This window comes from Anguilla rostrata, chromosome 1 (genome assembly GCF_018555375.3).
Source record: "Anguilla rostrata isolate EN2019 chromosome 1, ASM1855537v3, whole genome shotgun sequence".
Classification (NCBI taxonomy): Eukaryota; Metazoa; Chordata; class Actinopteri; order Anguilliformes; family Anguillidae; genus Anguilla; species Anguilla rostrata.
The window spans coordinates 44,356,119-44,379,173 of record NC_057933.1 but is presented as its reverse complement, the minus strand read 5'-3'; the positions used below and the strand labels follow the sequence as shown (position 1 = coordinate 44,379,173).

Here is a 23,055-nt window from a genome sequence, read left to right as displayed (position 1 = left end):
TGTGTGGAGGGTTACTCAGTGTGTGGAGGGTTACTCAGTATGAGGGAGGGGTTACTCAGTGGTGGGAGGGGTTACTCAGTGTGGGAGGGTTACTCAGTGTGAGGGAGGGGTTACTCAGTTGAGGAGGGTTACTCAGTGTGTGGGAGGGGTTACTCAGTATGAGGGAGGGGTTACTCAGTGTGAGGAGGGGTTACTCAGTTGGGGAGGGGTTACTCAGTGTGAGGGAGGGGTTACTCAGTATGAGGGAGGGGTTACTCAGTGTGAGGGAGGGGTTACTCAGTGTGTGGGAGGGGTTACTCAGTATGAGGGAGGGGTTACTCAGTATGAGGGAGGGGTTACTCAGTGTGTGGGAGGGGTTACTCAGTTGAGGGAGGGGTTACTCAGTATGAGGGAGGGGTTACTCGGTATGAGGGAGGGGTTACTCAGTATGAGGGAGGGGTTACTCAGTTGGAGGGGTTACTCAGTATGAGGGAGGGCAGGAGTTCTCGGTGGGAGGTACTCAGTATGAGGGAGGGGTTACTCAGTGTGAGGGAGGGGTTACTCAGTATGAGGGAGGGGTTACTCAGTATGAGGGAGGGGCTACTCATGGACAGTTCTCATTGCGAAACGTATGGAGGTTTAATGGTAAAACGCTCAGCTTTGAACTTTCAAACGAGCCGCCTGCTTGCTTGCCTCCCCCCAGCCCGTCTGGCTGCACCTTCTGGGGGAAGAAGCCCTGGAGCCGGAAGAAGAAGATCCTGTGGCAGCTGGGCACGCTGGTGGGCGCCCCCGTGGGCATCGCGCTGATCGCCGGCATCGCCATCCCCGCCATGATCATCGGGATCCCCGTCTACGTGGGGCGGAAGGTGGGTCGCGCGGCTCGGAGGTCCCCGCGGGTTCGCCCCCCGTTCCGTCGCGTCTCGTCGTTAGCAGGCGCGGCGCAGACCCAGTCTGGCCCCCGTCTCCCTCAGCTTTACCTGACCTGTTTATGTAGCTGCGTACCTGCAGGATCCGGTCCGCTCAGACCTGTCCACACTGCTGATAACGGCCTGGCCAGCGAGAGACTCAGTGCCTCCCTGAAGCCTTTGAACCCCTGGGGGGGCTGAGAAAATGTGATCCAGCGCCTGAGAGAGCCGTGTGGAACCCCGTCTGAACAGACGAGCTGCGCTTTCCCCTGGTCCGCTCTGCGCTGCTGCAGGGCAGCTGGGCTTATGGGCCCTGCTTCATATCGAGTGGCCTTGGAGCGGAAGTGAGCAAATGGAGCGTATCGCCTCTTCTGCTTTCACGCCGCTTTCAGTTGCAGAACTGCTGCAATCGGCACAAATGTGCTCCTCCTTTAAAGTGAAATCAAATATTTCGGGGAAATCCACCCGACACTTCAGGACTGAAATAGGCCCACTGGCGACGGTGCTGCAAACTGTGACATCCGAAAGATATTGCATCAGCCCTTCTGTGGCTAGCTAGCTACGCTGCTGCGAACAAAACGCACGTCTCACACACTTACGAACAGAAAAACTAGCCTCTTCACAGTACAGTCTAAGATAAGGCCGCTGTGCGTTACGGCTGAGTAGCTGGGCTTGTTTCATCCACGGATCATTAAAATACAGTTCTTGTTCTGTGGTTTTATTTAAAGTGGCAGTAACAGCTGGGTCTCAGAAGAACAAAGTAAAAAGGTTGTTTCTATTGGTTTCTCTTATTATGGGATGGGTGTAAAGATGCAGGCCCCCCCCCATCTGCACCAAGATGAACCTTTTGTTTTAATGGATGCTTGTTCTGAAACAGCTCTGTATTTAAAATGCCCAAGCGTATCGAAATCTTGCACTTCCATGCAATAATGTTTCGGCTGTACTATCATCGTGTCCACCTTAAACTGAACTGTCTGTGATGTCATTGTCCTGCGGTTCAGGCTGTAATTATGGCAGGGGAAACTCGAGCGTGTGGGGAATGTTTGGTGCTGAAGGAAGCTCTGCGGAGGTATGACTACACCGTGCCACTTTTGGTTTCGTTTGAAACCCTGTTCTCCTTTACTTTTTTTACATAAATAAAAATAACCCGTTTGAAACTCGGTTCTTTTTGAAAGTGTTGCGTATGCGAAGTCATAGCCAGGTTTATCACAACGGTTGATTTGCGTAGCTGTTTTTTTTTCTAACAGAGCTGTACAGTGAGACATTCACGCTGCGCTCTGTATTGGCCCAGCCAGTATCTCGTCACTCTTCCGCTTGTCTGCTCTGCCCTTTGAGCTCGTCCAAGCATGGGCTGGGCCATCAGATTAAACCCTCCCTGTAATAATTCACTCTAGGTTTCGCTGGTGATGGGACTGTGCGTTGCAAGCTGACAAAGCTGACCGGGGCTTCCTGTAATTTTTGAGTAGGCAGCCTGGTGAGAAGAGCACCCAGCTAGGGGTGTCAGTGGCAGGGCGATGAGTTGTTCTGACGACATAATTTTTACTATATTATTAGTGAACCTTAAACATACAGTGAGCTCCATAACGGTTTGGACAAAGAAATTTTTTTTTTGTCTCCGCTTTTATTTAAGGGTATTTTTATACACGTTAGTTTTGCCTTGTATAAATGACAGCACTTTTTATAGATAGCCCCCCATTTCAGGGTACAATAACATTTGGGACTTGTTCATTTTATGTATTTGAAAGTTATGTTCAGTACTTTGTCACACATACTTTGCACGCAATGCCTGCATGAAGTCTGATGCGTAGACATGACCACAATGCTGAGTGCCTTTTCTGGTGATGCTGTACCAGGCCTGTACTGCAGCCAGCTTTTTGGCACTTCTTATCTTAGCAAACTGTAAGCTGACCACCCTGTTTTTTGCAGCTGACTTGTGGTTTGCATCTTGCAGTGTAGCCTCTGTAGTTCTGTTTGTGAGGTCTTCCGCAGGCAGTAGTAACTAAAACATCCACGTCTGCCTCCTTTAGAGCATTTCTGATCTGTCGGACAAGTGTTTGGGGGTTTTTCTTCATTATTCAATAACAGACTACAGAGGCAATCAAAAGCCTAGAATCAAGACTAGATACTGAAAACTCTATTGTGCCTAGACTAAGGAAGCTATTGAACACACCTGACTAATTAGAAACACCTGTGAAGCCATTTGTCCCAAACATTATGCTGCTCTGAATTGGAGGGACTGTGTATAAAACGTGCTGTAATTTTCACATGGTTATACCAAAATGTATAAATACCATTTGATAAAAGCTGAGGGTGCACTTCAACCATATGTGAATTGTCTGATTACAAATATAAAACTGTGGAGTACAGAGCCAAATCAAGGAAAAAATGTCTTTGTCCCAAACATTATTGAGCCCACTGTAGGTCTATAACTTCCCGTCCAAACAGTGCTCTGTAATTGGCCATTTGGCCGAGAGCTGGCGCTTGGAGTTACTCCTTGAGCTGAGGGGCCTGGAGGCCGGCGCCTGGCCAGTAGACCTTGGCGATGCCAGTGGCAGCCGTTAGAATGGATGAATGTCCCTGCATAGAGTTGTGACGCTGTTGGGATCAATTGAGGGTCAGGTAGAGGTGAAGCACATCAGATCTGCTGCAGTGCCCCCGTCCTTTTTGACGTTGGTGGCGGTGTAGTGTAATGGCTACGGGGCTGGTCTTCTAACCTACAGGTTGCAGGTTTGATTTCCAGGTTGGACTCTGCCGTTGTACCCTTGAGCATAGTACTTAACCAGCACTGCTTTGGTATATATCCAGCGGTATAAATGGATGCAATGTAAAAAATAATAATAATAATATTAAAAAAGAAATTAAAGTTAAGGTGTAAGTCTCTCTGGATAAGAGTATCTGCTAAATGTTTGTAATGTAATGTAACACTGCTCTGCCTGTTCCCCCCCCCCCCTTGCAGATTCACAACCGCTATGAAGGAAAGGACATCTCCAAGCACAAGAGGAACCTGGTGATAGCGGGCGGCGTGACTCTGTCTGTGATCGTGTCTCCGGTGGTGGCCGCTGTGACCGTCGGTAAGCCCTTTCCCGCCCGCTCTCTCTCTCTCTCTCTCACAGGGTTGCGTGACAGTCTGACAAGTTCGGACTCGCTCGCAGTGTTACTCTATTTGCAGAATGTGTCTCCAGCTGATTGTGCACTTCCACATTCACTCTGTGAGTAATGTTCCTTCTTACCCCGAAGATATAGCAGATATAGCTTTCATTATAAATTCCCTTAATTCTGCAGCTGGGAAGGACTATGCTATCGATCGACCACCTCTTTCCTGGGGGAACGGTGGACCCTAGTGTTGTACAGGTGTAACTGCACACATTGTGGGGCCTTCCTGGTCTATTGCTCCTATTGGCTCATTATTTCTTTCTTGCGTTCTCTTGCACTTTTTCTTTCGATGTGGGATTTTGTCCAATTAATTTTATGGGAAGGTTCGGCTCGGTCCCCCTTGAAAAAGTCAATATTAGAGTCTTTTTCCCCCCCCCCCTCCTGGATGGATGGATGAGTAAATGAACTGGTTTGTAAAATGTACCCGCTGCCTTAAGCAATGCGCATGTTAGCTGTAGCTGTGGGCACGGCAGTGATGTGTGCCGCCGGTGTGCCTGCAGGCATCGGGGTGCCCATCATGCTGGCGTACGTGTACGGCGTGGTGCCCATCTCCCTGTGCCGCAGCGGGGGCTGCGGCGTGTCGGCGGGCAACGGCAAAGGGGTGCGCATCGAGTTCGACGAGGAGAACGAGATGAACGCCGGCAACGGAGCGGCCGCCACCGGTAAGGACGCGCGCGCGGTCGTCACGTCCGCACGCACGCACGCGGCCCTCGTGTTCGCGCGCGTGCGGTCAGTCATGGGACTGGAGCGGTTTGGGGTGACTTCTCTGGCGTGAGGGTTTTGGTCACGAAGTGCTGCAGGACGTGGTTTCAGCATGATGCCGGTTTCAGGAAGTGCGCTTTGAATTTAACTGAGCTCCCAAGCAGCCAAGCCCCTTCACTGTTATTTTGTTGTGTGCTTTTTACAGATACAGAAACTAGGAGAATTGGTAAAATACCAAGCATGAGCCTCCAAACATTAAGCAAGCGAAGTAAAAAATAAAAATAAAAAAGAGGGGGTAGATATAGAGGGGGATACATTCTATAGTTGTAATATCTATATCTATAACTATATCTGGTATCTCTAGTAAAGTTGGGTTATGGTGCTTGGGAGGTAGTGGGGAATCTGGAGCAAATGGTAGTGGTTGAGCTGATTATAGCCTGAGGTATTAAACTAGGTCATGAAACAGACAGTGTAAGCAAAGTGAATATTAACATGCAGGCCAGAGGGAGCCGAGGCATGAGGGCCTCCAGGTTAGGCTTGGGGCTGGAGCGTTCTCTGAACTTCAGGGTGCGATAAAGCGTGTTGTATGGAGACACTTTCTGTAATACCTCTTGGATGTGTATCATAAGGGGTTGTGGTTTCAGGGGTAGCTGCATTAGGAAGCGTGTCGTAAGGGGTGTGGTTTCAGGGGTGGCTGCATTAGGAAGCGTGTCGTAAGGGGTGTGGTTTCAGTCATAGCTGCTGTCGTTGGGGGTGTGGTTTCAGGCATAAGGAAGCGTGTCGTAAGGGGGCGTGGTTTCAGTCATAGCTGCATGATTAAGCGTGTCGTAAGGAGGCGTGCTTTCCTGACTGTCGCTCTCTCCCTCCCGCAGACAGCACCTCGGTGGCGGAGACGCGGAACAACCCGAGCATCGGCGAGGGCAGCGTGGGCGGGCTGACGGGCAGCCTGAGCGCCAGCGGGAGCCACATGGACCGCATCGGCGCCATGCGCGACAACCTGAGCGAGACCGCCAGCACCACCGCGCTCGCCGGCACCAGCATCACCGGCAGCCTGTCCGGCAGCGCCATGGTCAGCTGCTACAACAGGTACCGCTACAGCCCTGAGACTCAGTGCCTTTCCGCTCGGTGCATTCTGATCTGACGCTCGTTTCACTTTAGCTGGAGTGCACTCTGTGTTCCATCATAAACTATAATGCACAAAGTCTGGGACCGCAACACTTTTATAGCGGTCTCACTTTGCAAGTCCATTTGAAATGAATTCACGTTGAGAAAGGCAGGTCAAAACAAATGCTCTTTAAGGTGAACCAACCCCAAAACGATGGTGGTATGGTGGTGTAGACAGTACTATGGTTCAGTACTCGATTTTGATGGGCATTGGTGGAGATTTCAAGAACCAGCCCTGGTGAAGCCTAACGCATCAGACTGAACCCTAAACAATCTCACGTGCATGTATGACCGCTGTGGTGTCTGTTCTGTGCCTGTGTGAGCGCATTTTCATAGATGGTATTGTGCCTATAAGAGGGATAAGCACCCGATTTGTGTGAAAAGCTCATCTCCTCTGCCTGACTGACATCTTGTGGCCTCTCTCTCCCAGGCTGGAGGTGCAGGCGGACGTTCAGAAGGAGCGGTACAGCCTGAGTGGGGAGTCTGGCACCGTCAGTCTGGGGACAATCAGCGACAACGCAAGTACCAAAGCCATGGCCGGGTCCATTCTGGGCTCCTACATGCCTCTGGACAGGTGAGACCTGCTTTCGGCTCGGACAATGCGCTGGCCAGAGCTGATCACCTGTCATCGCTTTTATCAAGCAAGCAAGCTTGGGTGCATGTGTACACGTGAGTGAGTGTGTGTGAGTGTGAGCTTCTGCGTGCGTGCGTACCTTAGCTTGTCTGTGTGGGTATGTGTGTACATGTATATGTGAATGTGTTAAAATGTTTGGTCTGGATCTACCTCAGCAAAAAAAAGGACTTCAACATAAAAAGGCATATACAGTATACCAAGTCCATATTCAGTGTGTGGCTCAAAAGTTGCACCTGTGCCTGTCATTTACAGGGATGCACAGTTAGGGTGTGCATCCATCTGTGTGCATTCTGTAAGATGGAACTGTATTACCCATGTAACTGTGTTTTATGTGTACCACCTCAACTGTGCGCCACTTCCACGATTTCTTAAGTGTCCCAACTAATGCAGTGGCCTCCCTTCTGTCTCCTGTACCTATGTTTGTGTGTCCTGTGTGTTTGTGTGCACACATGATGTGTGTGTGTGTGTGTGTGTCCTGTGTGTGTGACTGCGTGTGTGCTTGCAGAGATGGGAACAGCGTGGAGGTGCAGGTGGACATTGAGTCGAAGCCGGGGAAACTGCGCCATTGCAGCGGCGGCAGCAGCGCTGATGACGGCAGCAACGGCGGGCGTGGAGGGGGCGGGGCTTGTCCCTCCGGCTGCCCCAAGTGGGCCAAGGACCCGGCTCCCCCCTCCTCCTCCTCCTCCTCCTCCTCCTCATCGTCCTCCTCCTCTTCCTCATCCTCGGGGAAGAAGGGCAAGGGCAAGCTGCGCAAGAAGGGCGGGACCAAAATCAACGAGTCGCGCGAGGACATGGACGCGCAGCTGCTGGAGCGCCGGAGCACCAACTCCAGCGAGCCGGACTCGCCCTCGCTGAGCGACAGCGTGCCCTCGGTGGCCGACTCCGAGCTCAGCGGCTCCGACCTGGAGGGGGCCAGGGGCCCCTGCGGCCCCGAGCGCCACGCCCACGCCCACGCCCCCGCCGTCAGCCCCCTGCCCGAGGTGGAGAACGACCGGCTGGAGAGCTGCCCCGCCCCGCCGGGCCCGCCGCCCCTGCCCCTGCCCCTGGGCCCCGCCTCCCCGGGCCCCGCCCCCCGCCCCGAGGCCTTCCCCCTCTGCTACATCGCCGAGGAGACGGTCGCCCTGGCGCGCCCCAGCGGGGCGGAGCCCCTGAAGGAGGCCAACAACAACCACCCAGAGCCGGCCAGCGCTGTGAAGAACGCCTGCATCCAGACTGAAATCTGACACCACAAGTGCTGCACACGGACTCCGCCCGTCTCGCCCTCTCACAGACCTTACCCTCGCCAGCGTCTGCGAGCTGGCGGTCCTTTTAAGAGTTCCCACCCACCCACACCCCCCACACCCCACACCTCCTCACCTCCGCACCACAAGCCAGCTTTAATAATCTGTTCCGTTTCTTTTTCGGTTAGGATTGTCGACGAGGAATCTGGTAAAAGTGTTGTGTGCGAGATGCATTGAAAGATCTGTTGGCTGTATTCGAATGATTGATTTGGAGTGGGAGGAGCTTGACGCGAGCCAGCGGGGTTAAATAACGAGCCTCCATCCCCCCGCCCCGCCCCCTCACTCTTACTTGATTGTTCCGAGTCCTCGGACCGCGTTTCCCACCTCGTTAACATGGAAACGTGGGGGGGAGGAGTCAACTGGCCCGCCCGCCTTACTCTGTCGCGGGCGCGCGTCCTATTCACCCGTTCGCTTTACGTGCGGGTTTTCCCCGCCCTGGCCGAGCTCCTCGGGGGGGGCCCTGAAGCCCTGGGGGCCGCGCGCGTCACACTTTCATAGGGACCAGGCGTCGCCGTTTCCTTCCCCTCCACCGTTCTGTAAAGGACGAGGCTATTTCTGTGAAGCTCATGGTTCTTATTTATTGTTTGTTCGTTCGTCGGGAAACGATGGTTGACGGAAGCCAGCCTTCTTGCGGAGCGCGTAGAGTTGTTGTTTGGGAAGTTGTACAGAAGGAGGTTCACACTGGCTGGTCGAAAGCCAAACCCGGTCCTATCTCGGGGGAACCCACAGTTTGCGCCCGCTGGCCTTCTGGCCGTTCGGGGGGGGGGGGCACAGGCATTTCGAGAGAACGAGAGTCTGCAGGTTAAAGAATGAGAGCTAGGAACGCCACTGTCGGTTTGGCTTTTTGGTGAAAGGGGCTCGGCTCCCCCTGGATCGCGTTGTGCAGAATCCTGACACTCGACTTCCAGCTCGAAGGTTTCCCGAAGGCTGACGCGTTCATCTTATAGAGTAAGATTGCTTTTTTTTTTTTCTTACCTTTTTCCCCATCTTCATTGATTCATGGTGCCTTTGAAAATTCCGCTGTTCTTTTTGTACGTTTCTTCATTCTGTGTCTTCAGAACTTTCAAAACAAAACGAAACAAAACAAAACAAAAAAAGACAAAAAAAATTCAAATATACCTTCAGCCGAATGTCTGTCTGAATGCCGTCAGGAGAGACGCTAGTAGTTATTTCACATACTGTGGTAGACATTAATGAATATGTGACTCTTGAATTGCCTACCAAAGACAGCCCTCAGGCTTATTCCTGTAACCCTTGATGACGTCAGCTGGCCAACGTGCGCTTCGAAGGGGGCGCGGTCAACAAATGGTAGAACGGGGGGGAAAAAAACAGATTCAGATTCAGGAGTACAGACTGCTGTTTTACGCACGCTCACGAGAAAAAAAAAAAAAAGCTACGCAAACTTCTGAGGCCAGAGAAAAGGCTTAAGGCACCTGCACTGTTAATCCTAGTTCCCCATATACATGTACCGCAATGCACAAAAGCGTACGGGGACACAGACGATTGGATGAAACTTTTTTTTTATTTTATTTTTTTTTTATTTTTGGGTCCTGTGATTTCCTGTTCCCATTCAGATGCTGCTGAATGATAGCTCCAGACTGAAAAAAGAAAATGCCACAAGCTGCAGTTTTTTCCCATTTGAGACCTTCCCCCCCACCCTGATTTTATTTCCATTTTGTCACACCCCCCTCCCCCTCCCATTTCTTTACCATACTTCAAACACTAGTGCCAGGTATAATTTTTAATTTGTGCAAAACAGCTTAAGGTATTTGTATATTTGTTTGCTAATTTGCTTTACAATATGCGTGTAAATGCATATCTCAAAAATAAAAAAATGATAAAGAAGCCTTTGTGTTTTATCTCTCATTCAACAGGCAGAAAGGTTGCAAGTGGTTGACATTTTTTTCCTCGTCTGATAGTGGCTGTATTTGAACATGCAGATATGACTGCAGGCATATGCATGTAGAGAATTTGGTATTAGTACAGGTTATCAGTACAAGGAATAAAGAATATTTAGATTGTGATTTCCATTGCTTTTTATGGAATTCATTATCGGGAACCAGAGTTCACACTATGTAACAAAATAACAGGCCTAAATCAGTTTGCCAATTTTATTCATAAATTCAAAATGCCTTTTACATCTTGTGATAGATGGATAAAAAGGTTTATTTCCACTTACCCAGAAGAGTATCTGTCCATCCAGATAGTTTTGCTGAAATGAGATGTTTTCTAGATATTTGCTTCAGCTCACCGTGACTTAGCAGGTCCATCTTTGTGGCCTTAAAGCACCAAAGATTTACATTAAAATTGTAAAATTTAAAATTAAAATTCTACTGCAATATACGTTTCCAAATGTAATCCCGCAGTTACTCACAAACATCCATAGAGCTTAATTTATACGTGGTTTCATCAAGAACTACTTCTACTGAAGTATGCCAACTGTATATATCTGCACAAAGTTTCAACCAAAGCAATTCATAGTGTTGCAGTTTCTAGTCCTAAATCCCAGAAGTAAGTGTTTTGAGACAGGGGTTCCCTCTTTAGATTTCCAATTCTTTTTTTCCATAGGGGTTTCAATTAATGCAGAAAATAAGGTCTGTAGACATAAGCCTGAGAGTTTCACGTTTCGTTATAAGACTTAAATTGTATTCCGTTAATACCTCAATCAAAAATTTCAAAGCTGTCATGTGCTTTAATAACGCAAGTTGCTAACAAGTTTCTGTACTGCAATTACAACAAACGATCCGCCAGCATCACAACCACTAGCCACCTGCATGCGGCTCTGCGCGGATATATGGCTGGCGTACACTTTGTACAAATTATGCTCAGTGGAAGTTTGTGAGTAACCTCAGGTTTATATTTGGAAAGACACGTCGCTGTTGGAAGTTCTCGTTTTTGGTGCTTTGAGGCCAGACAAACATGGGCCTGCGAGGTCCAGTTTATCACGGTGAGCTGCAGAGAACATCTAGAAAACTCTGTTGCGTTTGAACCAAAACTATTCTGGTGGACAGACACTACTCCGGGTAAGTGGAAACGTGCCTTACTTTCAGTTCTGGGTGAACCGCCCCTTTAAAGCCAAGCCGTTGTGACTGATGGACAGAGCGGCGGGAAAACTGTTGAACACATGCGGTTTATTGCTCCAGGTATTCGTATAAGCCCACCTCCCTGAAGTAAGCAAAGTACATTTAAGATCTCAGGCTGAAAAAAAAAAGACTCTTAAATTAAATATTTTCTCTCTAGTCAAACATCGAAACCCTGTACATACTCTTTTTTTGAACGGATCGCATTCTATACACCAAAGGGAACCCTGAGTGGAGGACCTGCAGTCGACTCCGGCGTTAAAGGCACACATCCCACGGAGATGCTGCTCCTCTCTGACGAGCGCGTCCGACTGCACACAGGCCCTAGCATATATTGCTCCGCTGAAAGCGCTCACTGCCTGGAGAGCGGTGTCCTCAACTCTTCTGTGTTTGGTAGTCAAATGATGAGCTGGGAGCTTCCGAAGCAGCTGGTCATTCTGTCTGTGAAGGGGGAGGGGCGGGGGGTGGAAATTCCAAGCTCTCATTTTTTCATGAAGGAAAAAAAAACCGACTTTGCACAACAGTGTTAGGGATGCTGCCCAGATGAGCCTAATTTTCTTTCTGTACACAAATCTGCTTTAACAGGTTAACCTGGGCATGGCTAGGAAACGAAAATGAAAGCGTATCAAAAGAGTGCAAAGTGGGCTTTTAAGTAGGACCTCAGACCGTAACCGATATGGAAATAAGCAGGTTTTTTCTGCGCAAAGCAATCCACCCTTAGCTCACACACTGTATTTGGTGCAGAGTAGAGGCTACACAAACCAGTAGGTACACTGTAAAAGCTATTCTTTGTGTGCAGGAGAAGATGGCATATTGCATTGCACCATTTGATCAACCACATCATTAAAGTAGCTTCCGTTCCTGCACATGAACACAGGCTGTTCTCAGCTGTTCAGAAAACGGCGGCATGCCTGCGGTGATGGTGATTATACAGCAGGGCATGTCCAAGGAGAAACATAAAGGAGCAGGAGTGTGGCTGATTGCGCTCGGTGAGATGACGCTGGCGGACTTCTGGCGCGTAGGTTCTTGAACCCGCTGCACACAAGCGCTCCCCAAGCGGATGGTCCCAAGCGCAGCTCTGCTGCTCATCCAGTCTCGTACCCTGCCGTCTTCCGGAACCTTCCACAGCAGTGACTTTCAAATAACAGTCTTAGGGTTCCAGTGAGCTTAAACCTTATACGCAACGTCGACACGCTGCCAGATCTCAACATCAACACGGTGGAAGGTAAACCAGCAATGCAAGTTAAAGCGGATGTGGGAAAAAAAAACCCCCCCAGAGACGTAAACGCTACCGTGAACTCCCTAAATTACCCAAGGTCCCTTTTTTTAACGCAGAGATTTGAAGTACATTCCTCTAGGGGCGCGGTGCAGCTTTTTTAACAGCGGGCTGGGACTGCTTGCATAGACGCCTCTCTGTGTGAACGCATGCGGGAGGGCGGCGGATGTGCGGCGGACGCGCTCTCAGATGTATCTGTTCGCCAGGTTCTGCACGTCGTCCGCCGTGAACGCCCCGGTCGCCGCCGCCGACAGGCGCTCGAACAGCTGAGTCATCTGCCGCCGCTCGTCCGCGTCCAAGAGCATCAGCACCACCTGCGAACGGAGGGCGTGGCATCAGCACACAGGTCAGCTGACACTACCTCTGAGATAACATCCAATCGCTTTATTTTTTGAGTTCTAAGTGGTCATTACAAATCATAAGCTAAAGATACAATTTCTTTCAAGTTTCAAAACTGGGAAAATATCCTTTGTCAAAGTACAACACATCATTTCTGAGTACGAGACCTGCAGGTCTGTCATAGCATGTCCATTCTAGCTGGATTTTTAATTCGTGTTCACTTCTGATTGGCGGCTCACTAAACGGTCGAACTGCCGACTGGCTAAAATGTAAATGGTATGTTACTCATGCAACAAACATGGGGCTGGTTCAACAGAAGGCACGTGTTCTGTCTGTTGAACTGGAAGTGCACTCTGAATGTCTTACAGCCCTCTTCAGGAGACCTTATGACATTATGACCACATCTTCTCGGTCTTACAGAAAACTTCCTCAAACCCAAAATATGCTATTGTAAGACCTTGAGCACGTGAAAAACCTTTCAGCACACGCAAAACCAATAACATGACAGATGACTGGTCGTGGTATTTGTTTTGCATCAATCATTTCTTGTGTTATTAGTTTTGCATTAGCTAAAAGAATTAGCACATGCTAAAGGTCTTAGTTAAACAGGCCCGTAATGTGCTAATGAGCATGTTTCTCTTACTCAATGTGGGGCGCACCTAAATCACGAAATGGAGGTTCTGCTATTTGTGTTTAGCACTTTGAGCTAAGTTTGCAGCATCATTGTAATGGAACTGTAATGAGCGTCCGCTACAGAGTACATACCGAGAACCTCTCAGCTGTGGGCAGGTGACTCAGATGCTGGTAGACCAGGTTGGGGTCCTTTTGAAGAAGGTGCCCGTCGAGCGCCTGCATGATGAAGTGAACGGTGTGTCCGTCCAGCGTGCTGCTCACGTACTCCGGCAGCGCCTCGGGCGCGACGGCCTGGAGGAGCTCCGCGCAGGCGGCGGTGTCGCCGCGGGAACGCGCCGCGTTCAGGGCCTGTCCGAACTCGTAGGCGTTGGTGGGCTGGGTGGGGACTCTGAGCTCTTCGCCGTCGCAGTGGCTCCCCGCTGCCCCGGTCCCGTTCACGGCGTCCGTCTCCTCGTCGCTGCCGTCGACCTGGGGGGGGGAGATCGCCGTCAGCACTGGCTCCTTCACAACGAGCCACACGCTCAACCACAAAGACGTCATCGTCCCTCCTACTACAGCCAAGACATTCTAGCGCCCCACTGTGGTTGCCGATACAGCTTGCACTTTACTCAGGAATACAGTTTGAAGGTCATTTATACACACATTAAGAAAAAAATCAGTTAAAGGAAAAATTCACTCAAAAATTTTAAAAAGACTACCTACAGAATATTATTAATAATATGAATCCATAATATTACATCCACAGCAAGATACATGCAAGGTACGACTTTGTAAGAGTGCACTCAGTGATATCGTTATAAAACGGAAATAACTCTGGCTGATGTAGTTGGGAAGAACTGCTCAGATTGAATATAGAAACATTGGCATTCATGCTCTCTGAAACTTATCTTCGCAATTTCAGTCGTATCCCTTACTTAACGCTCCCATAGTTCAATGCAAAGTCTTTGTCTGATGAACACGAGGAGTTGTCACACTTGATGGAAACTGTATTACAATTGCAAATTGTAAGATCGGTTTTGCAAATCACCACTGAATCGTTTGAATTAAAATGTTTGATCAAAAGCTTATGAAAATTAAGCAAGCTATATTCGATATGGGCGAGATGTATGGTGCAGTCTATTAGGCCTTGTGAGCTATGATCCCTTTTCTGTTTACTCTTACTAAGTAAAAACATTAGCCTTTAATGGGGTGAATTTTTTCTTTAACAGTTTATGATCTAAAAATACAGAAATAGGTGCACATTCTTTTTGATTTTCACCAGTGGTAGCTTCTACTGTTATTGGGCAACCACACAATTTTCTGGTGTTAACTGCAACTCTTAATTCACTAGATGTGAGGATTGAGTCTTACCATCACTATTAGAATTATTACGTCTTTATAGATAGGAGAGCAACCAAAACTGATTTACCATAAAACAATTGCAATTAAGCTAGACATGTGTAAACTGAATTGCAATTCACAGTGCAATAGTTTGTTGAAATCTGTAAAGAGTTCATAAAGGTTTACAATTAACCACATTTTTCAGACATTTATCTATCCTGCCAATGATGTACTTTTCAAGGTCCTACCCTCCAAATTTAAGGACATATAAATGTTGTATAGCAATATATTATAAATGTTGCAACATGGTGTTGCGGGCAATAGAAATGAGCTCAACCCTTAAGTGCAGAAAGGAATTCTGACCCAAGGTCACCTTCTAGAGTCATAATAACTTCCATAAAAACTGGGCATGCAACCAATTCTCACCACTATCTCAGTCTTGAAAACTGAGGACTTCCAGGGATTTTTCTAGAAGCCTGAGAACCCTGCCACAGATTTGGTAACATATTTCACTTGAAAGAATTTTGTCTGTATAAAAGCTCAGCTCCTAATTGGGGGGCGGGGGCGGGGGCGGGGGCGTGGTCCTGCCCACCTCCGTGATGGGGACGCTCTTCCTGGGTTTGCCCGGCGAGGCGGCGGCAGCCAGGCTCTGCCGGAGCAGCACCGTCACCTCCTCCAGCTCCCGCTCGGCCTCCTGAACGTTGGGGTCCAGCTGCAGCACCTCCTGCAGGTCCGAGCTGCAGGCCAGGTAGTCCTGCAAGCGCACGCCAGGCACGCGGTTAGCACAGGGCCCTACGGTGCTCCTGTTTTAGTAGCGCTCGCTCCTGAAAACTGATGCGTGCTAACCGGAAAAATAATTTAAGAGCACATCTACTAATTGAGATGCATTAGTGTGCACCAAAGTTTTCAGCTTAGAAGCATGTGTGCTCTTTGAAAAAAATGTTAGCGTAGAGCCCTGGATTAGCAGCTGGCTACTTGGCTAGCCCTACAGCACAGTCATGCCCAAATAACACCTGCCTCCCATGCAATACAGTCAGGCTAAAATGACACTGCTTATGGCCAGGTGCAAATAACATGCTTTATGCGCACAAGGCAGACAGACCTAATTATCAGGCCCAGGTTACGGCGTATGGTTGGTCACAAATGGCGTACACTGCACATAGATGTACGCAGTAAACCACGTAAGCACAATATTGTCCTTTTAATAGAGGCTGACAGGCCAATGAAAGTGCTTCTGTCTCAGACCAGGAGTCAGGGGGCGAAACAATGTCATATCAATGGGAGTATTGTCCCCAGACTCCAGTTACAGATTTGGGTAGGCGTATCCCGAATCAGCGTCAGGCGCATAGTACCATAAAGTTATAAGCCTGACACATGAAGCTACATACGTGATAACACATCCTGTTCCTGGAGATCTACCATCCTGTAGGCTTTCACTACAACCCTAACAAAGTACACCTCATTCAACAGCTAGAGATCTTGTTAAGCTGCCAAATTAAGGTAAAAATTTAATCTGACAGGATAGTAGATCCCCAGGAACAGGGTTGGTTACCACCGGGCCACATCATCACCGGAGGACACCGCTGCAAAGTGCACTGGGGATTCCCTCCTCGACAGCTCACCTTTAAGCCTTTGTAGGCCAGCGCCCGTCGGTAGAAGGCCTTCTTATTGGAGGGCTCCAACTGGAGGGCGGAGTCACAGTCCTGCTTGGCCTCTGCGAAGAGCTCCAGTTTCAGGTAACAGAGGGCTCTGGGGGGCAGACCGTGAGGGAACAGCACAGCCCTCTCAGTTACCGCCTCAGACGAAAACATCCATCCCATCAACCTGACACCCTGCTTCTTCTAACGTACGAAAGAGACACGTATCCACGACTCTGAAATGAGCCCACAATGGGAAGTCCATCCATCCATTATCTATACCCGCTTATTCCTGTGAGGTGCTAGAGCCTATCCCAGCATGCATTGGGCGAGAGGCAGGAATACCACATTGGGAAGTAGAGAATACAATTAACTATGTGTAACTATGACCTTGGATAAAGCATCAGGGTGTATGTGTGTGGTGTTGCCAACACAGAGATGGAATTTCAACATGAAAACACACACATTAGTAAATTGAATACAAACATGAGCTCTCTACTGTATTTTGATATTCTAGGTTGGAGTTCGGGTGTCTGGGCTCAGGAATGTGTTTGCGTGAGCACTCTCCTCTGCTGATGTATGAAATGCCACAAGACTTGCTTTGATTGTAGCCAAGTTTAGCCACAACAGAACAATGGCGCAAGTCACTAGCTCGATGCTGTAATGAGCTGACTTACTGGCTTGTATGGAAACCATTCTGCGCAGAGAAATCAGTTGGATAAAATGTCCGCACCAGCGGACAAGCAACCATTTCACGGGCAACCAAGGCAAATCTGGTGTACACTGCAGGATTTTTAGTCTGGATTTTGCGGTTTTCAAGATCTTAGAAAATCCTAAGAAAATCCCCAGTTTTTGCATGATTGCTGCACGCACCCGCCTCATTTAATTACGATCATTTAATGCGAGACGGCCAGAGACACAACCCAGTCTTAAGCTAGTCTTTGACACTCGGGAGAGTATCAAACTAATTTGGGTTTATCACAAGTCTTTAGGCATGACTTGTGTAGCACGTGACTTCCTGTGACCGTATCCTGTAGCTACGTGTGTAGCGTCAGCATTCCTAGGAAATACAAGCGATAAATGTGAGATGGTCTCTGCTGCTAGCATTTTGTTGTTGTTTTGAAAGTCCTGTCGTGTGCACAAGGTGTATTCATATTCTCATATGAATTCATTGCTAGACTAGCTAGTCAGCTTGTGAGACTTGACGTTTCACTAGAGGACACTAGGTGGTCCAGCAGTGTGTCTCCCCCCGAAGTTGAAATTAATGTTTTACACGAATATACCCTGTATTATACAATAACACCTCTTCAACAACTTGGCCTCTTAAAAACAGTAAAAGAAAATAGCACGTAGGGAAATAGTATGCAGGGAAATTGTATAAAAACAACAAAAATCCTGTTTAATCTGGTTTATAGTCACTACATTTTTCCAATGGGAAATAAAAAAATGTATGCTGAGCTCAAAGTGTGAGCCACACAGTTCATCCTTAAGCTGCATTAAATTGCTAATTTTCAAGAAAGGGATCTTTCTCAACATTTTCTTGTTAATATTTCATGTTAAAATGGTCTAACTGCAGTACAAAGTCAGCATATTCTTCCTGTGTCTGCACATAATTATTATGATGAATAACAGTAAGTTCCACGGAAGTCTCTAGATGTCTCTTCTCTTTTGAATTCTGACATTTCATCTTGCACACCATATTTGCGAGATTAATTCCACTGGAAATCTTTCTGAGGCAAGCTTAATTGTCACTGGCAGTGACAAATGGTGATCTACATATGCATGTTATTAAGCTATAGATGAATAGTCATTTGGAATGTGTCTGGGAATTAATCAGCAGTGTAATTCGTTTGTTTTGCGAGAGGGGAAAAATACTTTTTTTGTCAAGAGAAAAGTTACATCCTTTGGGCCAAGAGAAGCCCTTTGGGAGCACGCTGGCCAAAAGCATTTACAGCAGTTGGATTTTCTAACAGATACAGCCATAAAGACACAAAATTACGCAAATACATTTTATAATTAAGTGAAGCTATGCATGTAAGTGAAATGTTGTTCACTGTCGTATCACTAACTTCCTAGCAATAACATTGATCGATAGCTAGCCAGCGTTAGCAGGCTACTGGGCCGTTTGAAATTGGGAAGCACTAAATACCATTCATCGGGCTCTGGCTCTTTAATACATACAGGACCAGCCCTGATATACAACGACAACAACAATGGGAGCGATGAGTCATTTTCCGTCCTTTTCCACACAGTAAACACTGGCGTCCACTGCGGAGAGCAAGCTGAAAGAAACCCAGCTCTCAGGAGAGCCCGGAGCTCTGTCTTTGTAGGACAAAAGGCACAGGCTATAATTAGGGCCTCAACAAAGGCAAATGAGACTGCGCGTGTGTGAGAGAGAGCGGGGGGTTGGCTGTGTGAGCAGCTGCTTCCTGAGCCGGGTCGCTATGTAGCGTGCGTGCTCCGGGTGTTTGTTTAATTCCGGGGAGGGCCTCCGGGGGCAGCGTAGACGCTCGCGCTCGCAGGCCGGGCGCTCTCACCTGTTGGTGTAGACGGCGCACTCGTCGGGCTTCAGCTGAAGGCATTCGCTGTACTTCTCGGCGGCCTCCCGGTATTGGCCGGTCTTCACGCACTCGTTCCCCTCCTGCTTCACGGAGGAGAAGCGGGCCTCTGCTCTCCTGGCTTCAGGGAACATGAGAGAGAGCTTAATGTCGAGGGTGGGGTCACTGGGCGTGTCAACAGTCCTAGGGTATCTGGGGTGTAGGTACAGTACGTTGTTTAGTAGCCTGGGCTTGAACAGTTGAGCAGGTATAACGGTCTCTCCTGACACCATGAGCATAAGCCATTCCCAGCACGAATAACCGTCTGTGTGAGAAACTGAAATTATCGCACTCAGAAATTAAGGCACACCGGAGGTACATTTTTGTTCTTAAAAAAACTAATTTCCCAAATACCCTGAAAGTACAATTTCTATTTGGGTATGAATAAGTACCTTTTACAAGCAAAAAAAGTAAAAATGAATTACGCATACAATTTTATGTACCTATACTATAGGGCAGGGGTGGCCAACCCAGGTCCTGGGGAGCCGCAGGGTCTGCTGGTTTTAGTTTTTACTCGGCACTTAATTATCAATTATAGCAGTTGATTACACCGTTAACTCTCCTCACCTGGTTTCTTCAGTCTAAGTGGTTGCTGTATTTAAGGTGAAAACAAAAACCAGCAGACCCTGCGGCTCCCCAGGACCAGGGTTGGCCACCCCTGCTATAGGGTAACACCCCAGTGACAAGCATTTGTTTTGTACCTTTTTTCCAGAGAGCACAGGAGGAAAATAAGTTAAAAACACTAGAGAGAAGTGCAGTGATACAGCGCTCTATGTCCTCGATGTGCCTGTGTGTGCTCAGGATGAACAGAAGAGGCTCAGGTCCTGCACTACCACACCACACAGCCCTGCTCCCTCACACAGCCCTGCTCCCTCACACCGCACAGCCCTGCTCCCTCACACCGCACAGCCCTGCTCCCTCACACCACACAGCCCTGCTCCCTCACACCACACAGCCCTGCTCCCTCACACCGTCCTGCTCCCTCACACCACACAGCCCTGCTCCCTCACACCGTCCTGCTCCCTCACACCACACAGCCCTGCTCCCTCACACCGTCCTGCTCCCTCACACCGCACAGCCCTGCTCCCTCACACCGTCCTGCTCCCTCACACCACACAGCCCTGCTCCCTCCACACCGCACAGCCCTGCTCCCTCCACACCGCACAGCCCTGCTCCCTCACACCGTCCTGCTCCCTCACACCACACAGCCCTGCTCCCTCACACCGTCCTGCTCCCTCACACCACACAGCCCTGCTCCCTCACACCGTCCTGCTCCCTCACACCACACAGCCCTGCTCCCTCACACCGTCCTGCTCCCTCACACCGCACAGCCCTGCTCCCTCACACCGTCCTGCTCCCTCACACCACACAGCCCTGCTCCCTCCACACCGCACAGCCCTGCTCCCTCCACACCGCACAGCCCTGCTCCCTCACACCGTCCTGCTCCCTCACACCGCACAGCCCTGCTCCCTCCACACCGTCCTGCTCCCTCACACCACACAGCCCTGCTCCCTCCACACCGTCCTGCTCCCTCACACCACACAGCCCTGCTCCCTCACACCACACAGCCCTGCTCCCTCCACACCGTCCTGCTCCCTCACACCACACAGCCCTGCTCCCTCACACCACACAGCCCTGCTCCCTCACACCGTCCTGCTCCCTCAGACTGCACAGCCCTGCTCCCTCACACCGTCCTGCTCCCTCACACCACACAGCCCTGCTCCCTCACACCGCACAGCCCTGCTCCCTCACACCACACAGCCCTGCTTCCTCACACAGCCCTGCTCCCTCCACACCGTCCTGCTCCCTCACACCACACAGCCCTGCTCCCTCACACCACACAGCCCTGCTCCCTCACACCGTCCTGCTCCCTCAGACTGCACAGCCCTGCTCCCTCACACCGTCCTGCTCCCTCAGACTGCACAGCCCTGCTCCCTCACACTGTCCTGCTCCCTCACACCATCCTGCTCCCTCACACCGCACAGCCCTGCTCCCTCACACCACACAGCCCTGCTCCCTCACACCGTCCTGCTCCCTCAGACTGCACAGCCCTGCTCCCTCAGACTGTCCTGCTCCCTCACACCATCCTGCTCCCTCACACCGCACAGCCCTGCTCCCTCACACCGTCCTGCTCCCTCAGACTGCACAGCCCTGCTCCCTCACACAGCCCTGCTCCCTCACACCGTCCTGCGCCCTCAGACTGCACCGTCCTGCTCCCTCAGACTGCACAGCCCTGTTCCCTCACACAGCCCTGCTCCCTCACACCGTCCTGCTCCCTCAGACTGCACAGCCCTGCTCCCTCACACCGTCCTGCTCCCTCAGACTGCACCGTCCTGCTCCCTCACACCACACAGCCCTGCTCCCTCACACAGCCCTGCTCCCTCCACACCGTCCTGCTCCCTCACACCACACAGCCCTGCTCCCTCACACCACACAGCCCTGCTCCCTCACACCGTCCTGCTCCCTCAGACTGCACAGCCCTGCTCCCTCACACCGTCCTGCTCCCTCAGACTGCACAGCCCTGCTCCCTCACACAGCCCTGCTCCCTCACACCGTCCTGCTCCCTCAGACCGCACAGCCCTGCTCCCTCACACCGTCCTGCTCCCTCACACCACACAGCCCTGCTCCCTCACTCTGTCCTGCTCCCTCCACACCACACAGCCCTGCTCCCTCCACACTGCAGCACCAACGCAGCAGAGCTCTGCTCCTCCGGTTCGGCTGCCGCGTTCTCCGTGTTTCCGCACACCGGACGCTTCCCAACACTTTACAGCACATCTTCCGTTTTTTTACAGAGTATAAGTCATTTTATAAAACACAGAGCTGTGTCTTTATTTTCTTTATCCTGCTGTGTTTCTGTGTGTTTTTGATAAGAGGGGGGTGAGGGGAGGCTTGCAGAAGGCCCTTCATCCGGGCTGTGCTGGTTCGGTCAGCTCAGCAGTCACTCTCTCTCAGGGACAGGTAATCAATAGCCCCGATGGACTGTGCGGGGAAGAGCGCCATCGCTCGTCCCCCCCCCCCCCACCCCCGCTAATGATGAGCTTTAAAAATAGCGTCCAGCTAGCCTTAGGGTGCAGAGAAAGTGCTGCGTCAGCACACGCTGCACATTCATCTTTCTGCCAGAAAACAACCGACATCATTCCGGCAATTTCCCCGCCGATCCATAATGCCTTTCACTCGGTTCGGCCAATTACGAAATTACCGAATCCTCGGCTGAACTGCAGGTTATGGATTTATCTAATGCTTTGTTCTTCTCATGTCTTTTACCGTTGCATTACTCTGAATAATTTATTCGCTTACCAGATACCCTTCTCCAGACTCACTTACGCAACTCGCATGTTTGTTATAAATAATACAAATGGGTATAACTGCTGAGGTAATATCCAGCCGTGAGCCGTTACTTCACACTGCCACCTGGTGCCATCCAGTTGACGTCCTGCTGTGTGCTGTATTTTTTTTGTAATTATGGCGTGAAGCAACTTGCCCATCCGGAATAAAAGATGCCTCACCGAAGTGAATAGGATTGTTCCTGCTCCACCTGCCTGTGGTCGGGCGTGGCTCGGAGCGGGGCGGTGGCAGGTGTGGTGCGGGCAGGGGATGGGGGATGGGTGGGGGGTGAGGGGTGGGGTGGGGTGAGGGGTGGGGTGGGGACTAACCCGTCTCCTGGGCAGCTCTGGCCGCGCGGGCCTGGGCGAGTTCCGCGCTGGGCGGCTCCTCTCTCCGGTGCTGCTGCGCCGAGAGGGGAACCAGCGGGATTTCCGGAAGCTTCTCCCGCCAGTCAGCGCCGTCCTGCTCAATCAGCACCTTGGTGATCCTGGCATAACGAGGTACGCAGGCGCGGACACACACACACACACACACACACACACACACACACACACCTCTTAATCCTCTTACGCCCAGTACGCCAAACACCCTGCCTCCCTTACGTAACCTCCGGAGCACAGCGCTAACCTGGGCGTCCTTCAAACGGACTCTGAAAGTCCTGCTTTAAGCGGGCGCTGGGAGTAATTCCTGCCTCGCTAATCACTGTTTGCTCCGCTGCTCGGACCTCCAGCTCCTGAGCTGACAGTCTGAGCCCGGGCGGAGGCGTTGGGGAGGGGTGGGGTGGGGTTGGGATTAAGAATAGCCTCCCGGGTGGACCTGAACTGGCCGCGCCTCCTCCAGGCTACGTGCGTGTTGGGCGCGGGCTGGGAGCCGCGGGTGCCTACCTGTTGACGCTGTCGTGGGCCGACTGCACGCCCGCGTCGATCTGCAGCACGGTCTTGTAGTCCACGTAGGCCTTGCTGTAGCGCTCCAGGGACTCATGCGCCATGGCCCGGCGCAGGAGGGGCTTGAGCGAGAAGGGCCGCAGCTCCA

The 23,055-nt window shown here is 50.5% G+C and overlaps 2 protein-coding genes across 2 annotated transcripts in view; one reads left to right on the top strand and one right to left on the bottom strand.

The window, feature by feature from the left end:
• rnf19a (ring finger protein 19A, RBR E3 ubiquitin protein ligase) overlaps positions 1 to 10,124 on the top strand; it is a 52,421-nt gene extending 42,297 nt beyond the window's left edge. Inside the window, exons 5-10 of the mRNA XM_064308617.1 lie at positions 683 to 845; positions 3,841 to 3,955; positions 4,538 to 4,699; positions 5,612 to 5,825; positions 6,334 to 6,477; positions 7,043 to 10,124. Coding sequence (XP_064164687.1) covers positions 683 to 845; positions 3,841 to 3,955; positions 4,538 to 4,699; positions 5,612 to 5,825; positions 6,334 to 6,477; positions 7,043 to 7,760 — 1,516 coding nt within the window. The 3' untranslated portion in view covers positions 7,761 to 10,124. The remainder of the gene's footprint in view (positions 1 to 682; positions 846 to 3,840; positions 3,956 to 4,537; positions 4,700 to 5,611; positions 5,826 to 6,333; positions 6,478 to 7,042) is intronic.
• The window catches only part of spag1a (sperm associated antigen 1a), a 22,632-nt gene continuing 9,491 nt past the window's right edge, over positions 9,915 to 23,055 (bottom strand). Inside the window, exons 6-12 of the mRNA XM_064308660.1 lie at positions 22,908 to 23,055; positions 22,353 to 22,510; positions 18,640 to 18,781; positions 16,088 to 16,214; positions 15,058 to 15,219; positions 13,278 to 13,613; positions 9,915 to 12,487 (exon numbers count right to left, since the gene is read on the bottom strand). The exon at positions 22,908 to 23,055 is cut by the window's right edge and continues 5 nt beyond it. Coding sequence (XP_064164730.1) covers positions 12,359 to 12,487; positions 13,278 to 13,613; positions 15,058 to 15,219; positions 16,088 to 16,214; positions 18,640 to 18,781; positions 22,353 to 22,510; positions 22,908 to 23,055 — 1,202 coding nt within the window. The 3' untranslated portion in view covers positions 9,915 to 12,358. The remainder of the gene's footprint in view (positions 12,488 to 13,277; positions 13,614 to 15,057; positions 15,220 to 16,087; positions 16,215 to 18,639; positions 18,782 to 22,352; positions 22,511 to 22,907) is intronic.